Raw genomic sequence first — 20359 nt, forward strand, 5'->3', positions numbered from 1 at the left:
TCATCCATGAAAATTTAGACACAAAGAAATTAAATTTTAATGATTAAATATATCAAAGTAATCACGACAATATTCAAACTTATTTCAAAATTTTTAAATTTTTGTAGTTTAAAATTTTAAATATTTAAATGCAATTTTCAAAAATCCTAGTACAATTCCTAGAAATTTAAAAGTCTTAGATTTAAATAGTATAATCTCTTTAATTAATATATTTATAATATTTTACTAATATTTTCTATTTCTTAAATTTTATTTTTTTAAGACTTGTTAAAGCTAAACTTAGGCTGCGTTTCAATATTCACTGCCAGTACTGAAAATCTACAGTGTATGTGACGTAAACTGTACATTTTCAGTACTGGCAGTGAATATCGGAACGCAGCCTTAAGCTTCTAGGAATTGATGTATTTTCATTAGGTTAGTATATAAAAATATGTAGAAATATGTATATTGCGGAATATCATACATAAAGTGATCATGTTTACACATACACGATCACGATACGACAATCGCTAAAATATCCCATCTATAATTACAAAAAAAAGGTTCTAAGAATTCACAAAGTTTTCGGAATAGATGACAAAAATAAAAACCACTTACTTCAAAATTCTCAGAGTCGCGATTTTAAAACCCGCAAATCTTTTCGTTTGTAAACTCAAACCATGGTAAAATAATTATAGACATAAGAATTTATTAACCGTTGAAATTTTACGAACTGTAAAAATATGCAAAAATATTCTTGAGATATATAATTTATCTTAACATACATTTAAATATTTACATGTTAATATTACGTTGAGAATTAAATAGAAGGAACATTTAATAGTACGCAATATAGGAACAAGCACGGATTATTGCGGCATTTCGAATGACGCAAGGGGTCTCGTGCAGCAATTTCTCTGTCCTCATTGTCCTGCTATTGCTACTATTTATTTCCGCACACACCCTGTCGATGGCTGCATCGGAACGAGATGCGATTTGCATATATGCAAGTAGGTGCAGCATTGTCGATCTCCAACTATCTGTGTCAGGATAGCGGCGCATACAAGAAAAGGTTGTAGTGTTGCGTTACGCAACGCTCGTTACGAGTCGGCGTGTATTTAAATTAAGTCTCATTTATTTCTGCACGTAGTAGTCTTACATATTTTTATACACAGCTCTAGTACTAGTCTACACGAAAGGGCGTCGCGGAACATTGACAATCTCAGCTTTCCTGAAGTTGCCGTACATGCGAAGACTTGGTATAAGATATTACGTATCTATAAGGCTTGCTGTATATCTGTAACATCTATCAGAAATCAAACGTTTAGAAATCCCACGTTAAATTTTTTTTACAAAGATATTATAAATTCGTTTTCGATCTCTTCGTGTGTACGGCAGATTTATTGCGTAGATGACCTGACGTCAGCGACGAGGATAAGCTTTGCGACGGTATAAAAAACATGGAAGAGAGAAAAAAGCGCTATAATTCTTTCGGATTCACCAGCCACTTTCTCGGTTGGTGACGCCAAAGAATCGCGCTATTTCTTGGATCACAACACGAAAAAATCGCGATGCTTTGGGCTCGGATCAGTTACAATTGCTCTACGGCAAGAGCGGAGTACACGGAGAAATCTTAATCCGCACAAATAGATGCGATTATCATTAATCAAAGGCCCCTTCGAGCGTTATCACAAGTAGAGAGGAGAGCGGGCGTGCCGAGAGCTGAAGTCAGTCAGCTCCCTCGCTCGCGGCAATCGAGTCCTTTATTTAGAGCGCGACATATGCGAAATGTCGTTATTGCAAATTGGCAAGCCGATATTCTTCCCCGGATCTGAGAGATGCGATTATTATCCTCGCATACGCGAAATAGCGTTCGCATAATGGCGGCCAAACTACTGTGGTCTCCCGCCAAGTCGAGTTTCGATTTAACCGTCAATCCTTTCGCTTCAATCATGAAACAACGGTCAGTGGTAATCTCAAATAGCTCTCCGAGTGAGGCTATGCGAGCTTGCGAGAATAACGGACAGTTAGGAGCGCGACTAATTTACCGAGAAATGATCTGCCAGTCAACCCATTCGATCATCGGTTCGAACATGAATTAAAGAACCGTCTCTCTGTTTTGCGATTTCGAATGGTTCTGCAAGCAAGGTTGCAGGTACTCTTAGGAATCAGTAATTCGCAATTGAATGTCACGACGAGTCCTGACTACCAGTCCTGACTAATCGTAGTTCCCGTTTTCACGCAAGTCTCTCTCTTTTTTTCTCGCGTTCAGAGATCTTGGCACACCGTTCTAGGTTCGATTTGAAGACCGAGACCTTCTCGTGTGCTTCTTCCTTTCGGTAACGATACGTCAAACGGCCCCATACTCCTCGCTCGACGGCGATTCGTCGCTGGCCGATGGCCTGGGCGGCCTGGGCGGCCGCGGTGGCCGATGATGGTGCAGCGTGGGCGCCGGTCTTCTCGGTGGCGGCGGCGGATGTACTCCGTAAGACGTTTCGTCCCCCTCTTCGCTGCTGGGCGACGGCGAAGGCGCACGGTCCTCCTGCTCTTGCAACAGCTGCCGGAACTCCTGGATCGACTCGTTCAAAGACCACAATTGCGACAACAGGGAGAGATCGAGCTGCCGCAGGCCAAACTGCAAATGGGAAAATAATTATTGCAATATTAATACACTGACAATTGAGAATGAAGGATAAAGTGTTATTGCAGTGGGTTTTCGATAGTCACGCAAAAGTCATATTTGTACTTGTCTCCTGAAGACGAAGCTTCTACTGGGAACTGAAATTTAATTGAAATTACGTAGCAATTTCGATTTTCGATTAGAAATAAATATGTAAAGTGCCTATAATGTCACCTTTCACGCGAGTCTTAATATTCAAAAGGAGGAAGCTTGACTTTCAGACATTTTCTAAAGAGATATATATATTCTACGATCATCATTTTCCGTAACCCCGTGACTTTTCTTTATTACTCCGCCACCGTGGCTCGCTGCGAAATTTCACATAGAAGCCGGTGAGACGCATTCACTTTTACCGTGCGGTCGCCAAGGTAAATGTTACCTCGTGATTTACGGACTGAAACGACGCATTTCCAAGCAGCTCGGCGGCCGCCTGGCCGTGGGAATCGAGGAAGAGGGAGTTGTATAGAAGAGAAAGAGAGAGAGACGTGCAAAAGGAGAATGGGAAGAGGAACATGAGAGACGCGAGCGGACAACGCGACGTAGGAGAAGCAAGAAGAATGGAAGAAGGACGAGGATGAGGAGCAGAAGAGAGAACGAAGGTGAAAAAGAGCGGAGGGAAAGGGGGAGTGGAGTCAGGCGCCTGAGGGAATGTGGCGTGGGAGCGGTTGTGCCAGTTTGCTTCCCGTGTCTGGATTGACTATTAAATTATTAGCCTAACTTAGATACGCGAGTCGAGATGTTGACGCAAACGGGGATCCAACAAGAACGCTCATTATAAAGAGCTCTTCGTCTCTTCGGACGAAGGAGATCCTCCACTCGAGATCCCGTTACAGTTAATTTCGGAAAGATTGCCGCGATTGCCAGGCGAAACGTGAAACGGTCGGCGTGATACGGCAATAATTTTGCTATGCGAAACGAATGTATAAGCGACAGGCAAGAGATCGCTGGGTCAACTGGGACGCTCCGGAGGATCAGCTCGTTGTCGGAAGCGACGACGAGATTATCGAGCTGTTAACGAGATGCGCGCGAAGAGAGAGAGAGAGAGAGAGAGAGATGCCGCAGCAATTTGATTCGGAGTAAACAGAGTCTCTTTCAGAATTTCAATCTTTAATCGACGCGCAGCTCGTGTAACCATCAGCGGCAGACACGTGAAGTGTGTTTGCGCAGCAATCCCGCACGGTAATAGCCATTAAAAAGCGCATAGAGCCTCCGCACGGCTGAATGATATAAGAGCGTCCTGTCTTTCTCTCTATCGCGGTATGATACTCCGGTTTCCCTCGCTCATGATCCCACGCATAAAGTACACGCTCATCGCGCCGCGCGGTAATTTACTCACACGCGATCATCGCGGCCTCGAGGTAACGGGTCGCCCGGGTCGTCCAAACAGACGCGGAAGAATCGGGCGAAAAAGAGCAGGGGGGAGAACACCAGAGGTGGACAAATGAGGACCGAGTGGAAAAATGACGACGGTTCACGGAACGTGCCCGGACTGACGACACGAATATCGAGGAGTGGCGAGGATCGAAAAGCTCACAATGGAGTCGCAGAATAAAAAAAAATTCCTCAAAGAAGAAGCCGAAGATAAAGGACGAACAGGAAAGAAAACATATATTCGAAATAAAGAAAAGTATGACAAAAGAAAAATTCTATAAAGATAACAAAGAAAAATATATATAAAGTATAGAAAAGAAAAACACATCCGAATAGAAGAAATGCAAATGTGAAAAGCAAAATGACATAAAGGTGATCTAGAAAGAGAAAAAGGTTTGCCAGATACTTCAAAGACGCAAAATCTTCGTGTCGAGTTTACGGAGTTTTGCACAGCTTCCGTCCTGAGCGGAAGAACCTCGACGGTCGCTTTTAAATCGCACGTGCTTGTTGCACGCGGAGGCGTGGAATTTTCCCGCATGCCCGTAAATACATTTCGCGCCGCGGTAGATGACTAATGGTTTCTATTGGAGTTAATGGATGCCGTTATATAGGATGCACAATTTCAGACATCAATTTCAACACCATCGACAATTTCCCGACCGCACTTTCGAGTGATGTTCAGCTGCACGCGCACCGTAAAATACAATCGCGTAAAAATACAACGAACAAATATTTTTCCAATCCCCAAGAATTTCCCTTCCTTGTTAGTAAACCGCGGTTGCTTTTAGCTCAACCTTTTGGATCTTTCATTTTCTCTCTCCAACGTGAGGAGAAAAATGAAAAATAAATCGTGCGAAAAGTTCAATTAAAAAGGACAGACGTAAAGACGAATATCAATTGTTTTAGTCATTTAAATTTTAAAGTGCACTGTTTGTCTATTCATTCAGACTGAGTCATAAATTGAATACAGTAAGCGTTGTGTAAATTAGCTACTGGTAGTAATCAGATCCACTGTTCGTAGCTGTACATTTTGCTTGCTAACATTCTCCAACATGATAAATGTCAAATTGAAAAATTAAATAATTTTATCTGAATCATCAAGCGATTAGTGGGATCATTAAATCTTAAAGTCTTACAGCTTTCTTGGCGAATTAAATTAGGATGATAAAGATTCAATGTCTTCGCGTATCTCCCATCCCATCATATAAACAATTAACGTCGTCGGGCGTAAAAAATTGCAGGGAAAAAAAATCGACATCTCGATATCTCGGAAGCCGGTTATCGCGCGTTAACCATATTTTGCGGAGATACAACATCGCGGGGTGCGATTCTCCCGTTCAAAGTAATGCGACCGCATTCCACGACGTTGGCGAAGAAGCGAGAGAGTGAAAACGATCCTCGGACAAGTACCATTTCTCTCCTGAGCACCGCCAGCTGGGTATCCAGGGTGGTGAGCTGTCGGGCAGGTGGTGACGGCCTCGACGACGACGACGACGACGATTGCAGCGACGTTTTACCGCCTCTTTGGGATTTACTGGACGACCTCGTGGGCGGTGGAGGCGGCTCGCCGCTCTCGCAACGTCCGCCGCTCAAGTTGAAGCCGCTCAGGCTCCTCGGCAACGGGGGTAATCCTTGCAGGGAAGACATCGCGATCCTTTCTTGTATGCTGGAACAACAAGTGTGAGGTTCTTATATAATTCATATTTCGCAGGAATAAAATATTCAATGCGAGTCGAGAAACAGAAACGACGAAGAGAAACTCCAATGGTAAAGTTTGACAAGCTAAAGTTTAACGGTCGCATACATTTAATTAAATACGGACTTATAAATGCACGATACACATGCGTCAATAAATTAATATATCGCTCCTAAATAATAAAATATTTCAATTTTTAAGCGAGCCTTGTTTTCCAGCTGTGGCGCGAGTTTAAAAATAAACTAAAATAAATAAAAGCACGGACAGAATCCAGAGGGGGATGAATTTAATATTCACGAGTAATTTCACGATAGCCGAGGGAGGCAAATTCTGCGGGTCGAAACGGTCCTTTCTGTAAATCGCCAAAGGCGGAGTAACACGATGGAAGGCCGCGGGAAACGAGGGTACCGTTACCACGATCTCATGGAATAAAAATCGATCTGTCTTTATAAGTGTCGGCCGCCGTCAAGCGGTCAAGAAGGCGGGGAGCGGGGGGATTTGGCGAATGACTCACTTTGCCCTGCGGTTATTATCACCGCGCGTGCACATTGCGGAAGTGTACGATCGCTCAATCGCTTCTTATCGACGTCGATATCCGTTCGACTGAAAGGCTTGCACGCCTCTCGTTTTATTTTCCGCGTGCCGAGAGAGATGAGATCGATGCGCGGCGATACCGATCTGATACCGCGGTTATAGAGAGCGATATCGGTTTAACATTTCAAGAAGTTGCCGTTCTTAGTAAGCTCCTCGTTCGCGAGAAAAGAATTCGTTCGTGCAGCCTCTATTTGTATTTATCTCTCGAGAATACATTTCTCCTTTCTTTTTTTTTGGAGGGGGGAGGGAGATGGTAAACGTTCGTTAAATTCCTTAATCTGTGTAATTGCACGCATTTGTGTGCGTGTGCACGCAAGTGTCATATTAACATGTCCGCAGTAACCGAAAGCGTAGACCTCGCGTGGATTTTTCAGAACTTTATGACTGAGAAAATTAAGAGCGGTTCGGGAGCAAAAAATTAAAAAAAAAAGGGGGGCGGAGAAGGGGAAGCGTTTTTTCGAACGTTAGTTACACTAACGAGCGGTTGGTTTTTATGGCCGGTCGACACGGCACTTATCGCGAGAAAGCGGTGCACTCGTATTGCCGGATCGTTGAATTCAGACCAGCGCGCGTAACAAAGTTGCGCGCCTTGCAAATATTGCGACCTCCCGATAATTAATACGTCGTTAACGCCGGTGCGCAACAACATTGCGCCGGCCGTCGCGATTCTGCGTCGTAGAGCGTTTATCTGTAATGCATTCGCGGCATTTCAGCAACATATTTCCATCAGCTACATTATTATGAGTGTATCGAGATAAGATGCGTCAAGACCTCACTCGAAGAGGAGGCTATATTGCACGGTTTAAACGCAGACAAAAATTCGAAACGTTTTTGAAGACACCGGTGCACCTGCACGTCTTTCACAATTACTACATTTTTTAAATAATTAATTGAGGTAAGATCAATTTGCATAATATATTTTTAAGAGAAAGGTCTTGCGAGATATAATGCTGAAATAACATTTCGTATATGATTTTTGAATATATTTTCTTCAAAAATTCTTCGGAAAAAAAAAATCTTTTTAGAGTTTAATTGTACTATATATTTTTATTTTTATCTACAATTGGTTTTCTTTGGAATTTATTTGAAAAGCGTGGTAATTGTATTACAATTTTAGTAAAATTTAACTAAACGATTTTATTGCGAAATAGTTTGATTAGATTTTACTAAAAATGTAGTAAAATTCTTTGAAGTTGTTCCATATCTCTCAATTGCCATGGTTTTGAAAGTAAATTCTAAGAGGAAATTTTTTCCCGTGTAGATAAGGAATAAGAACATTAGATGTAAAAAGAGCAAATTTTTGGGCAGCCGTCACGTATTTATGGTAGAGTTATCTCAACAATTTTTTTTCCTTATTGCAAAACCATTTCAAGGCCGATGAATCACATAAAGCGTCATAACAGATTTAATTTTAGCATCAAGTAGAGACGATCGCGGATAATCTCCGGCGAAGTCGCAATTCCAGTTCTACCTGATAAAATCGAGATCAGTGATTCTCTCCTCTTCCCGATGATCGTAACCATTGATGCGGTCTCTGCCGACGACGGTGTCGTCGTCGTCGTCGTCGTCGTCATCGTCTTCGTCGTCCTCTCCGTACAGGGTAATCTGCGTGGAGGAGTAACGGACTCCCGCCTCCAGCCAGTCCTGCCGATGGATATTGTTGTCGCTGTCGTTGTCGTTGCTGTCCTCGTGGACAGCGTTAGGCGCGATTTTACGCTCTGGTTCGTCGACGACGAGCAACGTGGTGGCGGCGCGGTCAACGCTCGGAGCACTCGTCGATCTCTCGATCGAGGATACGCTCTTGACGCCGCCGTTCCTCGCGGGCTTTCCGCTCGCCGCGAACGTTTCCTGCTGCTGCTGCTGATGCTGCAATTGTTGCTCGCCAGGACACGATCGGCACGTGGGCGTCGGTCGGGTATCGTGGTCGTCCGCTCTCTCCGGATCGCCGTTGCACTTTTCCGCGTGACTCACCGTGACTCGTCCGCCATCCGGACTGGAAGATGAGACACGGTGCTCGTCTTCGAAAGACACGTTGACAGCTCGAACGGCCACCGGTGGCTTCGTCGTCGTCGTCGTCGTCGTTGCTGTCGTTGTCGTCGTCGTCGTCGTCGTCGTCCCTGTCGTTTCGACCAACTTCTCCGTCGGGGCAACGACACTGTTCTCCCTTCGTTGATCCTTACTGCCAGGCGAATCCCTGCATCGTTCACGATGAACGTACGACAGACCACCAACCAAGTCCTTCCCGCGCGAGTTCCTTCGGATCTCCAGCCTACGTTGCGGCCGTTGATCCTCGGTTAGGCTGTTGCGCTTCCGCACGATGTTCACCGGGACGTTTCCCGTGAAGTAAAGCCTTTCCGAACCGGCCCCGTGATGCTGATCGTAGGATAAGGTTTTGCCTCCGTTCTCCAGGCGGGCGTCCTCGACACTTCTGTCTGTGTTTCGCGCCTGGTTCGACACGCTCTCGTCCTTGCCATCCTTCGTGTACTCCTTGAGAGACTCGTACACGATCGTGCGTCCGCCCGATGGGTCCACCTGTTGTTGCAGTTGCTGCTGCTGTTGCTGTTGCTGCTGCTGCTGATCAGATCTCCAGGGCTTCGTGTTCGGCGGTGGCGGTGCCTGCCTGGTGGGACAGGGCGGCCTTGGCGACCTCTTAAGGGCCTCGGCAACCACCTGCCGACTCGGCCGAGGTGGCACCGGAGGCGGGTGAGGCCTCTGACTGGTTGCCAGCTGCATTCCGCTCGCTTTCCGCTTCCTAATCAAAGGCGTTTACTCATCCTCGATGACGACACGCGGCTTGTACACGCTACGCGTACGCTCACGCTTCCAAGCCGAACCGACCGGCACTCGTGATTACGTCGACGCGTAAAAATATCTATGCTATTACCAAACGCGATATTAAATGTCAGTGGTAACCGCGGAGTGCCTTCACCTCGCGCGCGGAAGGCGAAGACTGCGCCCCGGTAGAATTTCTCCCGAACAGATAACGGACGGCGCTTATCATCGTCCTTATCGCGCCTTGTCCGTCTCTACGTTTCCCGAGGCGTTCGAGGCTCGTTTCGTGAGTTTCCGATCAAATTTCACGCTGTGGTCAGCAACGGGGTTTCGACACCTCGTAAAATTCCTCGGGGCGACGTTCAATTCGTCACCCGCGCACTCGATCGCGTTCGCGTATCCGACCGTCCAATCGCATCGGACAAGGCGGTTGCGCTGCTCCACGTCCGTGGCTGTGTTTGCGGAGTCCGGCGACGCGTGCAGCCGTTTCTCGGAATTCTCCGAGTTCTCTTGAAACGCACGAACGGGCGCACGCGTTAAATGCCGACCGGAGAGGATGACGGGAGCGTTGTGCAACGTCGCCGCCGCATGATTCCGCGCTGTTGCGCCAGCGAAATCGTCGCCGCGGCGCGTATACCCTCGATTCTCGCCGCCGCCGCCGCCGCAGCCGCGCGTTTCCTTCTCTCTTTCGTTTCTTCCCCTTCTCGTTCCCCCTCGAGTCCACCTCGAGTCCTCTTTATTCCCGTAAGCGGGTCGCGCGATCGCGCCGCCGATGCCACGCGATATCGCCGACGCGATTTTGCATACAATTCTGGTCCGTACGTGCGCCCGCTCGCTAATAGGCCTCGCGCGCGCCTTCGATTTCCCAAATCCGCCTTCGTCCTGGGATTCTTTGATTCCCGCGGCAACCAACGCGGGGACCACCCGTCGCAAAGGTAATTCCTCGGCCTCGCCGACTCTTCAATGTAGATATTTCCTTCGTGCGCGTTCCATTCCTCTTTCTCTCTGTCTAGGTTGTCATTGAGGCTGATCCCCGTTGATGACGTTACGGCCTCGATAGTCGCCTTTCTATCTCGATCGCTCGCGCTTTCCTTCCACGAAGAAGTATGGAAGCGTTGAAGTAGACCCGGCAAACCCACTGGTTCTTTGTGAACGAACCTGCCTTATCGCGTGTCCCGCGATAGGGAAAACTTTCTATCGCATCGCCCACCAAATACCTGAGACGTGTCCTAGCCGTGGTCTAGCGTGACACTCCGGGACCTCCGCGTTTCCCCTTTTCACCCTCCTCTTCTTTTCAGGCAGAATCAAATCCTTTTTTTTTTTAATCATACAAACTTCCACGGGACAATGAAATCTCTTTACGATTTCCGTTACGACGGACAAAGGAGGGAGCGGAAAAAAAACCCGACTTTGTCGTTGGAAAACTCCACGGGACTTAAACCCGCGTATCGTTACTCCGAACGAGAGAAATCCGACATCCTTCTCTCGATCCGAGCCACTTCGTCCTCGCGTCACCCGAGTCTTCAACAGTTCACTTCCCGAGTCTCGCTTGACGTCACATCGCGTCTTCCACGTTTCAGTGCACAACGAAATGCCGCACAACGAAGACCACACTTTCTAACGCACAAAACAATTCGGCGATCCCGTCTGCGCCGAGGAACCCTCTGTTATAAACGAAACGTTAATTCTCGCGTGACGGTCGGCCCCCTTCGTCGACCCGGCCAAGACTTCTCCCGATATAAACGAGAGCTAATTCTAATAAAGGGAAACCTTTCGTAAAGGTTTTAACTGCGATAAACTGCGAGAGGAATAAGCCGAAATGATCGCGCGCCGAATGCCTACGGACAGGTAGAGCTAGAGCAGCGACGATCCCGAGACCCCAGGCGGTATCCCCGATCCAGTATCTCCTCCTCCGTCCTGTCCTCTCCCTCCTTCTCTATCACCCGGTCGCGTCTCTCTATCCTCTCTTTCTCGACGGACCGACCGCCGCGGACTGACTTTGCGGTCCCACAAACATCCTTCGCGATCGGTGGCCACGTGACTGGTCGAGCTCGAGTTCTCGTCAGGTAGTCAACGAGTGTGCGCCTTGCGCGCGTGTACGTGTACGTGTATGAGCGAGCGAGCGAGCGAGCGAGCAAAGGAATGAGCGTGCAAATGAGCGAGAGAGCGAACGAATGGGTGAGTAAGCGTGTACCCAAGTACGTGTACGCGTGTGGAAGGCGGCAGAAGGGAGCCAGAGAGACAGAGGAGCGAATGCAAAGGAGAACCTGCGGTTGACGGCGAGATGGTGAGGGTTCACCATCGCCGGGGTCTCGCGGCACCGCTGATCACGATGACGTGCGAGTTCTCGCGGATGACGGCGAGGAAAAACGCCCGCCTCGCGGATTGCTCCGGCGCGCTACGTTACGTAAAGTCGCCAGATCTCCAGGTGGAAAAGCAGAGACGGCTGCGCCTATCTGGAACTTTACGGAAAGTCGGCGGTCACACTTTCTAGCATCGCCGAGGCCCTTCCTCTCGGGGACGCAGCCTCGACGATCTCTCGACTCTCTATCTAAATTAATTCCCGATCGCTGGGAAATATCAAAAGCGAGGGAGCGTTAAATTTCGAAAGGAAATTGAATTTAGAGTTATCGAGTTATCTGAAATTACGGTGCGATGCTTTATCGCCACGTTACATCGGCAACGTACAGAGCCGTGTTCACAGGACTCGCTCGAATGGATTCAATTAATGCACCGGCGCGTCCTAATTGCATATATATACGCGCACTCGCCCAGAGATTGTTTGAGTTTTATGTAAGCCGATTTCGCCGCGATTCCATGGAGTTGTGAGCGCTACACTTCACGGTACCACCCGTCACATATCGTTTCGTTTCTTTACATCATATGTATGTATATGACGCAGGTGTAGCGATTAATTACCCGCGAATGTGCGTCCATTTCGAAATACGTATTATTCGCATCGACGCGAACGTTACGGCGATCTCGTACGGCGATAAGACGTGAACTTTCTAGAGTTCGTGAGGCATAAAGTGCCTTATCGGTTTCCGTGCTTCGGCGGACTACGGCACGTCATTGCAATTTCTCACAAAAGAGATAAACGCGAGGTGAGGAATGCGCGTAAGAGATAGACGGTCACGCAGGAACGCGATAAGAAAGCTACAGAGGACGCAAATGAAACTCTATGATGCGATCGATATAAAATTAAATGGACCGCGAGTCACGAGTTAAAGGAACGGGAAATCATAAATTAGAAAGACCAGAAGTTACGACTTAAATAATCTAGGAATTACGAGTTAAAAGGACGTCACAAATTGAAAGGGCTTGGAATCACAATTTAAAAGTACTAGAAGTCACGACTCAAAAGAATTGCGAATCACAAATTAAAAGGACCAGGGTTCACTACTCAAACGGACTAGGAATTATAAGTCAAGGATTAGGACGAGTCACGATTTAAAAGGACTGAGAATTACGAATCAAAAGAATAGGAATCACGAATTAAAGGGACCCAGGAGTCACGCGAATTAAAAGGGCCCAGGAGTCAGGTAACGAAATGGATCCCTGGGAGCCAACCAGGCTCGGGGTCCGTCTACCTCCAGCGTTGGGTGTAGGTGTATCGCGACCGGCGGTATCGCCGTGGTATCGCGTGAGAGAGTAACCCGTAGCGGACGAGGAGAACGGGACGTCGGCGGGAAGAGAAAGGAAAGGATTATCGAAGGAGGAGGCGAACAGAGCGAGACGGAGAAAAGGGAAGGGACCCATTAGGTCCCCTCCGCCTCGCCGTCCTCCGCAATGGCACTGAGGTCCGTTCGCCAGTGCCGTAGCTCGCGCGACGACATTCGCTGCCTTCCTTCTCCCCCCCCTCCACCCCCGTTTTCCTTCTCCTCCCCCGTGTATTTTGAGGATTGCGGGAGTAGAATTCCAGGGGAACGTGATTGTTCCTAACTCGCGCGTGATTGTTCCTAATTCGTCGTTAACGAAGCGGGATCTTGCGGTCGAGTCTCACTTTTCCCGACCCCAACGCGATTTTACATAAGATCGAGACTTTCGAGATTGTCGCTACATGCGGACAATCGTGCATTGCCACTGTCCCGGGCAATCGGTCGAGTTTCTGGAAAAGCTCGTCTCTTTTACTACCGCCACTCGAGCGCGAAGCGGGATCATAAGCGGGGTGATAAGACCGATAACCGCCGATACCTCCCGCGGACTCGCGAAACGAAGTGATATCGCCGATGATACGCGCTATCGGCGCGCGATCGCCCGCCCATTCACGGCGCAATCAAGCTCAAGGAAGTGGCACGGCCGGCCCGACTGGCTGGCTGGGAAAACGCGGGTCTCGGAATTTATTCGCACTCCGTTTCGCTCTGGCTCAGGCAAAAACGACTCGTTCCACTTTTGCGGTCTCCGATCTCCCGCCGATAAAATGCAAATCGATTCCCCCCCCCCCATCGTTCCCCCTTCGCTCCTGTCGCCGAGCTGTTCTCCCGTCGCGCCGCGCGGTCCCGCCGGTTCCTAGACCGGTCGAAATCGGATCGTGGTCGTACATCTGCATGTCGCTCGGAGACGTCGGACCCCCCCCCCCCGTCTCCGGTCGCTACCGCGCAACGCGGCCGTCAAAACAAAATTCGATTACTGGGTCACGGGGTTGCGGCGCGCGATCGGGACGCGGATTTCGAATGCCAATGTCAGGCGCTCGCGCGTCACGACTCTGTCCGCGAAACTGTACCTATTCCCTCGTTGAGCTCGGGTACTCGCGCGGGCAAGGCAGATTATGTGTCTCTTCGTAAGAGATGTCCCCCTCTCTCTTTTTTTCTTCGCACGTCAGCGCGCCGCGCGTCTTACGTAAGCGGTGATCAACGCGACAATCCATCTCCCGGCGCCCGGCGTCTTTCTTTAGCTCAAATAAGTCGCGTGGATATAAATAAATAGCATTCCCTCTAATATATCGCGATGCTCTCAACGATCCCTTTGTCTGCCAAGGTGCGTTCGCGCTAGCGTAGCCTAGCTCTGTACTCGGTTTAACCAGTTTCTAGAATTAGAAAGAGATAGAAAGTAAGTCCGACCGGAGGCTACGTTGGCAGCGCGAACGAGCCTTAAAACTCACTCGGTACTGTACGCTCGGTGCGAGGCTGGGTGCTGGTGATCGGTTGCTCTTTCGATTGTCAACAGGCAGCGCAGGTCTGCCGAGTCATACTTTTCTCGGTATCGGATATGACTCCGCGTGCTATTTTCGTACTCCGTACTTTGACCACCGCGTCGAAAGAAGAAGTAGAACCTAAACCGAGACGTGGTCTTCTGCTTTCCGCAAGCAAATAAGTCGGGCCGAACACGCCGCCGGGGTTGAAAACCGGGTGCCGGTTTTTCGTCGATCCGGTCTTCCTTTGCTATCTTCGCTCGCGCGCTCCGCGTTTTCATTAAACTCCGGAGTTTTCTCGCGCGCGCACGCACGCGATTATGTCGGAGCCGCTTTAATCGTGGAACGCGACGGGTTCCCGCGATTAAAGCGAGGGAAAAAAAGAGGGGTCTCTCCCTCGCCCCGCAACCCCACGACACGGTGGGACCGCGTTGCCAAGAGAATGGAATATACGACGTGGTGCGGTTGTTACGTTACGTTACGTTCCGAACACGCGCGAGACACTGACGGTGCGTATCATCGGATGTTACGACTTATTAATAATTCAACGAGCCGACGCAGCAGAGCAGCGGGCAGATAACAGAGTGAGAGAAAGAGAGAGAGGAGGAGGCAGAAGACAGAGGCCAACCTGCGATCGCACGACACGCGTTAACCCTTTTGAACCGGAAACTTGCAAGATCGAGGTGTGAATGTAGGGTCAGGTGTTAAAATTTTCGCGATCATCTTCGAAGGGTTGATCGGCAGATCGATAAGCAGTACTGCGTATCGCAAAATTATCGTACAATGCTTTCCCGAGACATGTTTATTTCATGAGTTTTATGTGCGGCGGATTCGCACATATCTAAATTAGATATGTGCGAATCAAGGTTTTTTTTTTAAGCCAAATCAGCTCAAATCGAATCGAATTTTATTTCTTTGTTCGAGTCCAAATCGAATGGAATCAACGAAATTTTATCTGAATCAAATCAAATCAAATCGCTGAAACGTAACTTTTAATAGTTTTAATTAATAACAGTTATTGTTTGATTGAATTTTAATATATAGATAATAAGAAAACATTTCTATGTAAGAAAAAAATGTTGATGTACAAAAATCAATAACAAATATATATAATATAAAACCATTTTAAGTATATTGTTTTATGATGAGATTCTAAATACATAATTTGTATTCAAAACTCTTGAATTAAAAATTTTCGACTAGTTTGAGTTCGAAATCATAGAAAAAGTAAATTCCGAATCGAATCAAATTTTTAACTGGGCATGTATTATGGAACTGAATTTCAGAATGAATTATTCAGTTATATTTCTATTATGTACTTTACGTTTTAAGAAAAACGAAATAATTCTGATTGAAGTCCAGTTTCATAATAGGTATCCTGATTCGATTCGATTCATATAGAGTTGACGCATCTGCAGATTAATTACACGCGTCGCTAAAGAAATTCTGGATAAAACTTAGGATAAAGAGAATATTTTATTTTTGGAGGGAGGATATTTGCAAGGGGATGGAGAGAAAGGCGATAATTTTTGATCGATTGTGAGAATACAACGGATTGCCATGCGGCAGGCGAGTTTAAGGATGTACATATATCACATTTCAAGGTATTACCAAAAATTTTAAATCTTTATAGATTGTTCTAATATTACGTTTAAATATCTTTGTAAAATTTGAACATAATAATCTTGTTAGTTTAAAAGTTATTCCATTTTTTAATTCTTATTTCTTATGCAAAATCGCGTACTTTGTAAATTTAATGAGAAAGTAATGTTACGAATTAAATTAAATTTTATGTTAATAAAACTGAAATAAATATTGGTGTAAAGGTTCATTTAAATCTTTAAATTTACCCGTTTAAAAATTATTTACATAAACTGGGTAGCAAAGTAGAGTCATTTTCGCTGCATAGGCCATTATAAACTAAATTTTTTATTCTTTTCTTCGTAGCTAGTTTCAAAACCAAAATTCGGATAATCACACATCAAAATTTTTTGTCGTTGCTTCGGAAAAAGAATGAATAAGAAGTTTGTACTCTAATTTCAAAGTTCTGCACATAAGATAACGCTGGTTGTTCTAGTGTTAATCGTCAGCGAACAGACAACTCTAGATAAGCTTCTAAATTTAGCAGCATGTTCTCCTTTGGTAAATATGTAAGTTATTCGTATAATAAGATTTACATCAATCCTGTTACACGGCAAATAGCATACTATTTACGACGAATCGATTTAAGAAACACGCTGTAAATAAAGATGCCTTATCGTTATCTGCTGGCTGCTTGTTCGTCCCAGCGACATTTCTAACAAAAAAAAGAAAACGCTATTTTAAAAGGTTGGGCAAAAGAGTCGGACTACGTTAGACTATTTATATTAGATTGTTACAACAAATCATTCAGAATTACATAGATTACAACGGTGTCTACCTCCTGGAAAGAGCTAATCCAATTTGTCCGAGGCATCCGAAGTATCGAGAGACTCCAAGAGGAAAACGTTTGCGAGCCGGTAGAAAAACACAAAGGGGTACGCATCCTTACCTGATCACTCGCTGCGTGCTGACACCTGCGGGCCCGCGGGGTAAGCGGCGACGGTTACTCCTTGAACTTCCACTCCTGGCGACACATCGGGCACATGTGGTTGGTCTGCTGCGAGTGCAGCCACTTCATGATGCAGTGTATGTGGAAACAATGCGAGCACTGCCCCCACACTGGAAAAAACGAGAACGATGTTCGAGCGGGCGGTTAAGTTAGGACTTGGTCGGCTTCGGGGACGACGGCGACCGACCGGCCGGACCGGAAGTCGGTTCGGGGAACACCTGGCCCTCGAGGGAGGGCGGAAAACGGACGAGGGCAGGCAGGGCGGAAGGACGGACGTGTGCGTGTGCACGCGTTTGGCGGCGCATCGATACCGAGGGTGACCGAGGGTGAGGGACAAAGCGGCGCCTGTCAGCCGCGTTTTGTCCGACGCCGGTCGATCGATATTCCGCGTCGTCGCCGACGCGGCCTGCCCGCCGCCCGTGGCGGCATTTTACGAATCGGGATTGATACACGTTTCTGGAAATGTTGATTAATCTTCACCTCGGTCTATCGGCTTACTCATCCGTTTCTAGCTTTCAAAATTAGAACCGCTGTTAGACTGAAAGGAAACTGATATTTGTGACTATGATAAAATAATTACGGTTAGAAGAGTTCCATTTTTATAGTTATTAAAAAGTTATTAATAATTAATTGAAGTTATATAAATAATAAATTAATTTTTTAAATTTAATTTTGATTTAATTTACTTTTTATTCTTTTTTATCTCATAGAAAGAGATAAGGAGTATAAGTTAAAGGTGAAAGTTAATCTATATTTGTGGGACATTAAGTGTGATCAAACTCCAATTATCATAACTTAATCGATAATGCTGACAGAATTGTTTAATGTAAATTTCTAACTAATTAGTATACTTGTTCTTAATCTAATCTTTTTCGTTGCATTTATATGTATGTGTAAACAAAAAAAATTAATCATTCTAGTCATGTTAACAAAATAGATATCATTTCATGAATTAATCTTTAATTAATTTAATATGGAGATTTTTTTCTTAAGGTAAAATCTTTAATCGCATAATTTATTGTCTCCAAGCTTTAATTTTTCTTTATTTTTCCTTAAAAAATTCTTAGTTTCAAAGAAAATGTGAAAATATACAATACATAGTATCAATACAAAAATTATAGATATAAATGGATTTTTTCCTTCAATAAAATAGAGAACTAATATCAAAAACATAAAAGTTACTTTTTCAACTTTCTTTTTCTTTAAATAAATAACGCAAATAAGCGTCAAAAAAATGAAAAATAATAAGAAATAATGATCGTAAGATTCACTTCGGTAGAATATCAGGAAAAAGAATATACAATCTCGATTACCTAATGGACAGTCGTCCCCAGGAATCTTGCAATCCGGACAGCTGGCGTCAAACGGCATCCTACATATGCCGCAGTTGTCGTCATTCGCAATCCACCGCCAGGTAGCGACTCCTGTCCAACCTGAAAAGAGAAACGTTCTTCGTAGACGCCGATCTACATGCAAACATTTCATAGTACGAAAAAGTGTACTTACGAATGATGTGGATACATTAATCCTAACATAACATAATTAAGAATTTTACACGTGCAATGTGTAAATAAATCGCGCGAAATTACATATGATATTAATAATGATTCAACTGACAGGAAAATTTTGACGTCGCTCGCGGTGTACTTACTTTTTATTGTTACTTTCATCTCTAAGCTGAGCTGGAACTGTAAAATAAGTAGAATATGAGGTGACTCGAACGACCTCTTGGCGAATTCTATTCCAATAATCACATGTGATGAGAATATATTAAAAAAAAAAGAAACGTTTTCTATTACAGTAGAATAACTGACCAACTATACAGTTACAAAGAAATCTGAAAACAGTCACATGCTTACGGGTGTTTTCGTCCATCAGCGCCTCTATCACTTTATGTGCATAAAATTATTACTACGTAGCAATGGGCGTTCAGCAGATAAAGCAGTCAGTAACCGCTTAGTGATTGGTTGCGTTCATCGACATAAAGAATGGATAAAGCATGAATAGGAACAGAAATAATGAAAGAGAGAAAGAGAGAAAGAATCTTCTTCTCTCTTTCTCTTTTTCATTATTTCTATTCCTATTGTCTGTTGCCTAGCATTGTGTTTAGGCCCTTAAGCCCGTTTAACATTAATCGCAAGCAGCCAGTTGCGATTTGCAAAAGCCAATGAGCGCCTAATTTCTAATTAAAGCTCGACAGTCATTGGCTGTCGCAAGTTGCAAATGGCTGTTTGTGATTAATGTAAAACGGACTTAATGTAGAATGGGCTTTAGGCGTAGTCTACAATGAAGACAAGCTTTAAGCCGTAAGAAATTGACCAATCACAGTCGATTTTTATAAAAATACTCAATTGTAATTAATCAATTTCTTATGGCTTAAATCTTAAATCTTCATTGTAGACTACGCCTATAGCCGGGTCTACAATGAGTCGTTAGTCGTTGGTTGTAAAGGGCCATCTACAATGGAGAGTTGTAGGCCGTAGCAGTAGTCGTAGACAATATTTTCATTACGTACTGTTTTACTGATTACGGCCTACAACAGACATTGAGCCAATTCAGTGGGTGCTTACGATGAGCATTGGGACATTCGGGATTAGTTTTTGGTCGCCTTTCTTTGATGGTCGGCTTGTATGTTATTGCTACGTCGTTTTTATTCTAAACAGCATTGCCGTAGTTTTAGTGCTGTTACGGCTAAAACACTCCATTGTAGATGGCCCTTAAAGCTTCATCTACAGAAGTCGCAAGCAGCCAGTTGCGACTTGTAACAGCCAATGAGCGCCTAGTTTCTAGTTAAAGCTCGACAATCATTGGCTGTCGCAAGTCGCAACTGGCTGCTTGCAACTTCTGTAGACGGGCTTAAGCCCGGATCTACAATAAGTGTAGTAAGCCTTATGCCATAAAAATTAATCTGTTTCATTGAAATTTATTAAATTTATTAAAATATGTTAAAATTCCTTAATATATACTCATTCAAATTTATTAAAATTTCTTAAAATTCATAAAATTTATTTTATTACATTGTAATAAATGAATAAATTTTATAAATTTTAATAAACGTTAAATATTAATTTTTAATAAACCCTTAAGAAAAAGTACTGATAGTCTATCAGTTACTGATGATATATTTAATCAGTAATTTGAAACATCTTATCAGTTACTGGTAAGACATCACAAGTTAATGTAACTGATTAAATATCATCAGTAACTGATAGACTAATCAGTACTTTTTCTTAAGAGAATTTTAATGAATTTTAATGCATTTTAATAAATCTTAATAAATAATAAAAAGGGATCAAATAAAAAAGTTTCTGTGAAATATTTCATTAATATATTTCTATCTGCAAGATGATCAAGACTGGATCTTTGAGTTTAATATTATTTTTCATCAAAATATGTATATAATAATATATTATTTTGATTCATTAGACTGCATGTACTGTTTGTCTTGAAATGCAATCCTTTTCTGTACCAATTGCAAATATGTAAACGACGTAAGTATCATTATTATCAATTAAATTGATTATTAATGTAATCATATATTATTTT

General features: G+C 44.7%; 1 protein-coding gene and 1 long non-coding RNA gene across 10 annotated transcripts in view; both read right to left on the reverse strand.

Moving 5' to 3' along the window:
- LOC105834213 (leucine repeat adapter protein 25) overlaps window positions 1-18683 on the reverse strand; it is a 41858-nt gene extending 23175 nt beyond the window's left edge. The window contains exons 1-4 of one of the 9 annotated variants that reach the window (XM_028190278.2): window positions 17001-18120; window positions 16754-16923; window positions 5441-5696; window positions 732-2614 (exon numbers count right to left, since the gene is read on the reverse strand). In XM_028190278.2, coding sequence (XP_028046079.1) covers window positions 2330-2614; window positions 5441-5677 — 522 coding nt within the window. In that variant the 5' untranslated portion in view covers window positions 5678-5696; window positions 16754-16923; window positions 17001-18120 and the 3' untranslated portion in view covers window positions 732-2329. The other 8 variants (XM_012676527.3, XM_028190271.2, XR_003625684.2 and 5 more) reach the window with 8 other exon arrangements.
- LOC118647095 lies at window positions 16135-16746 on the reverse strand. The gene is made up of 2 exons (XR_004964400.1): window positions 16643-16746; window positions 16135-16519 (listed from the first exon to the last, which is right to left on the reverse strand). It is a non-coding gene; the product is annotated as an uncharacterized LOC118647095 (long non-coding RNA).
- Window positions 18684-20359: the final 1676 nt, after the last annotated feature.

Source organism: Monomorium pharaonis, chromosome 8 (genome assembly GCF_013373865.1).
Source record: "Monomorium pharaonis isolate MP-MQ-018 chromosome 8, ASM1337386v2, whole genome shotgun sequence".
NCBI lineage: Eukaryota > Metazoa > Arthropoda > Insecta > Hymenoptera > Formicidae > Monomorium > Monomorium pharaonis.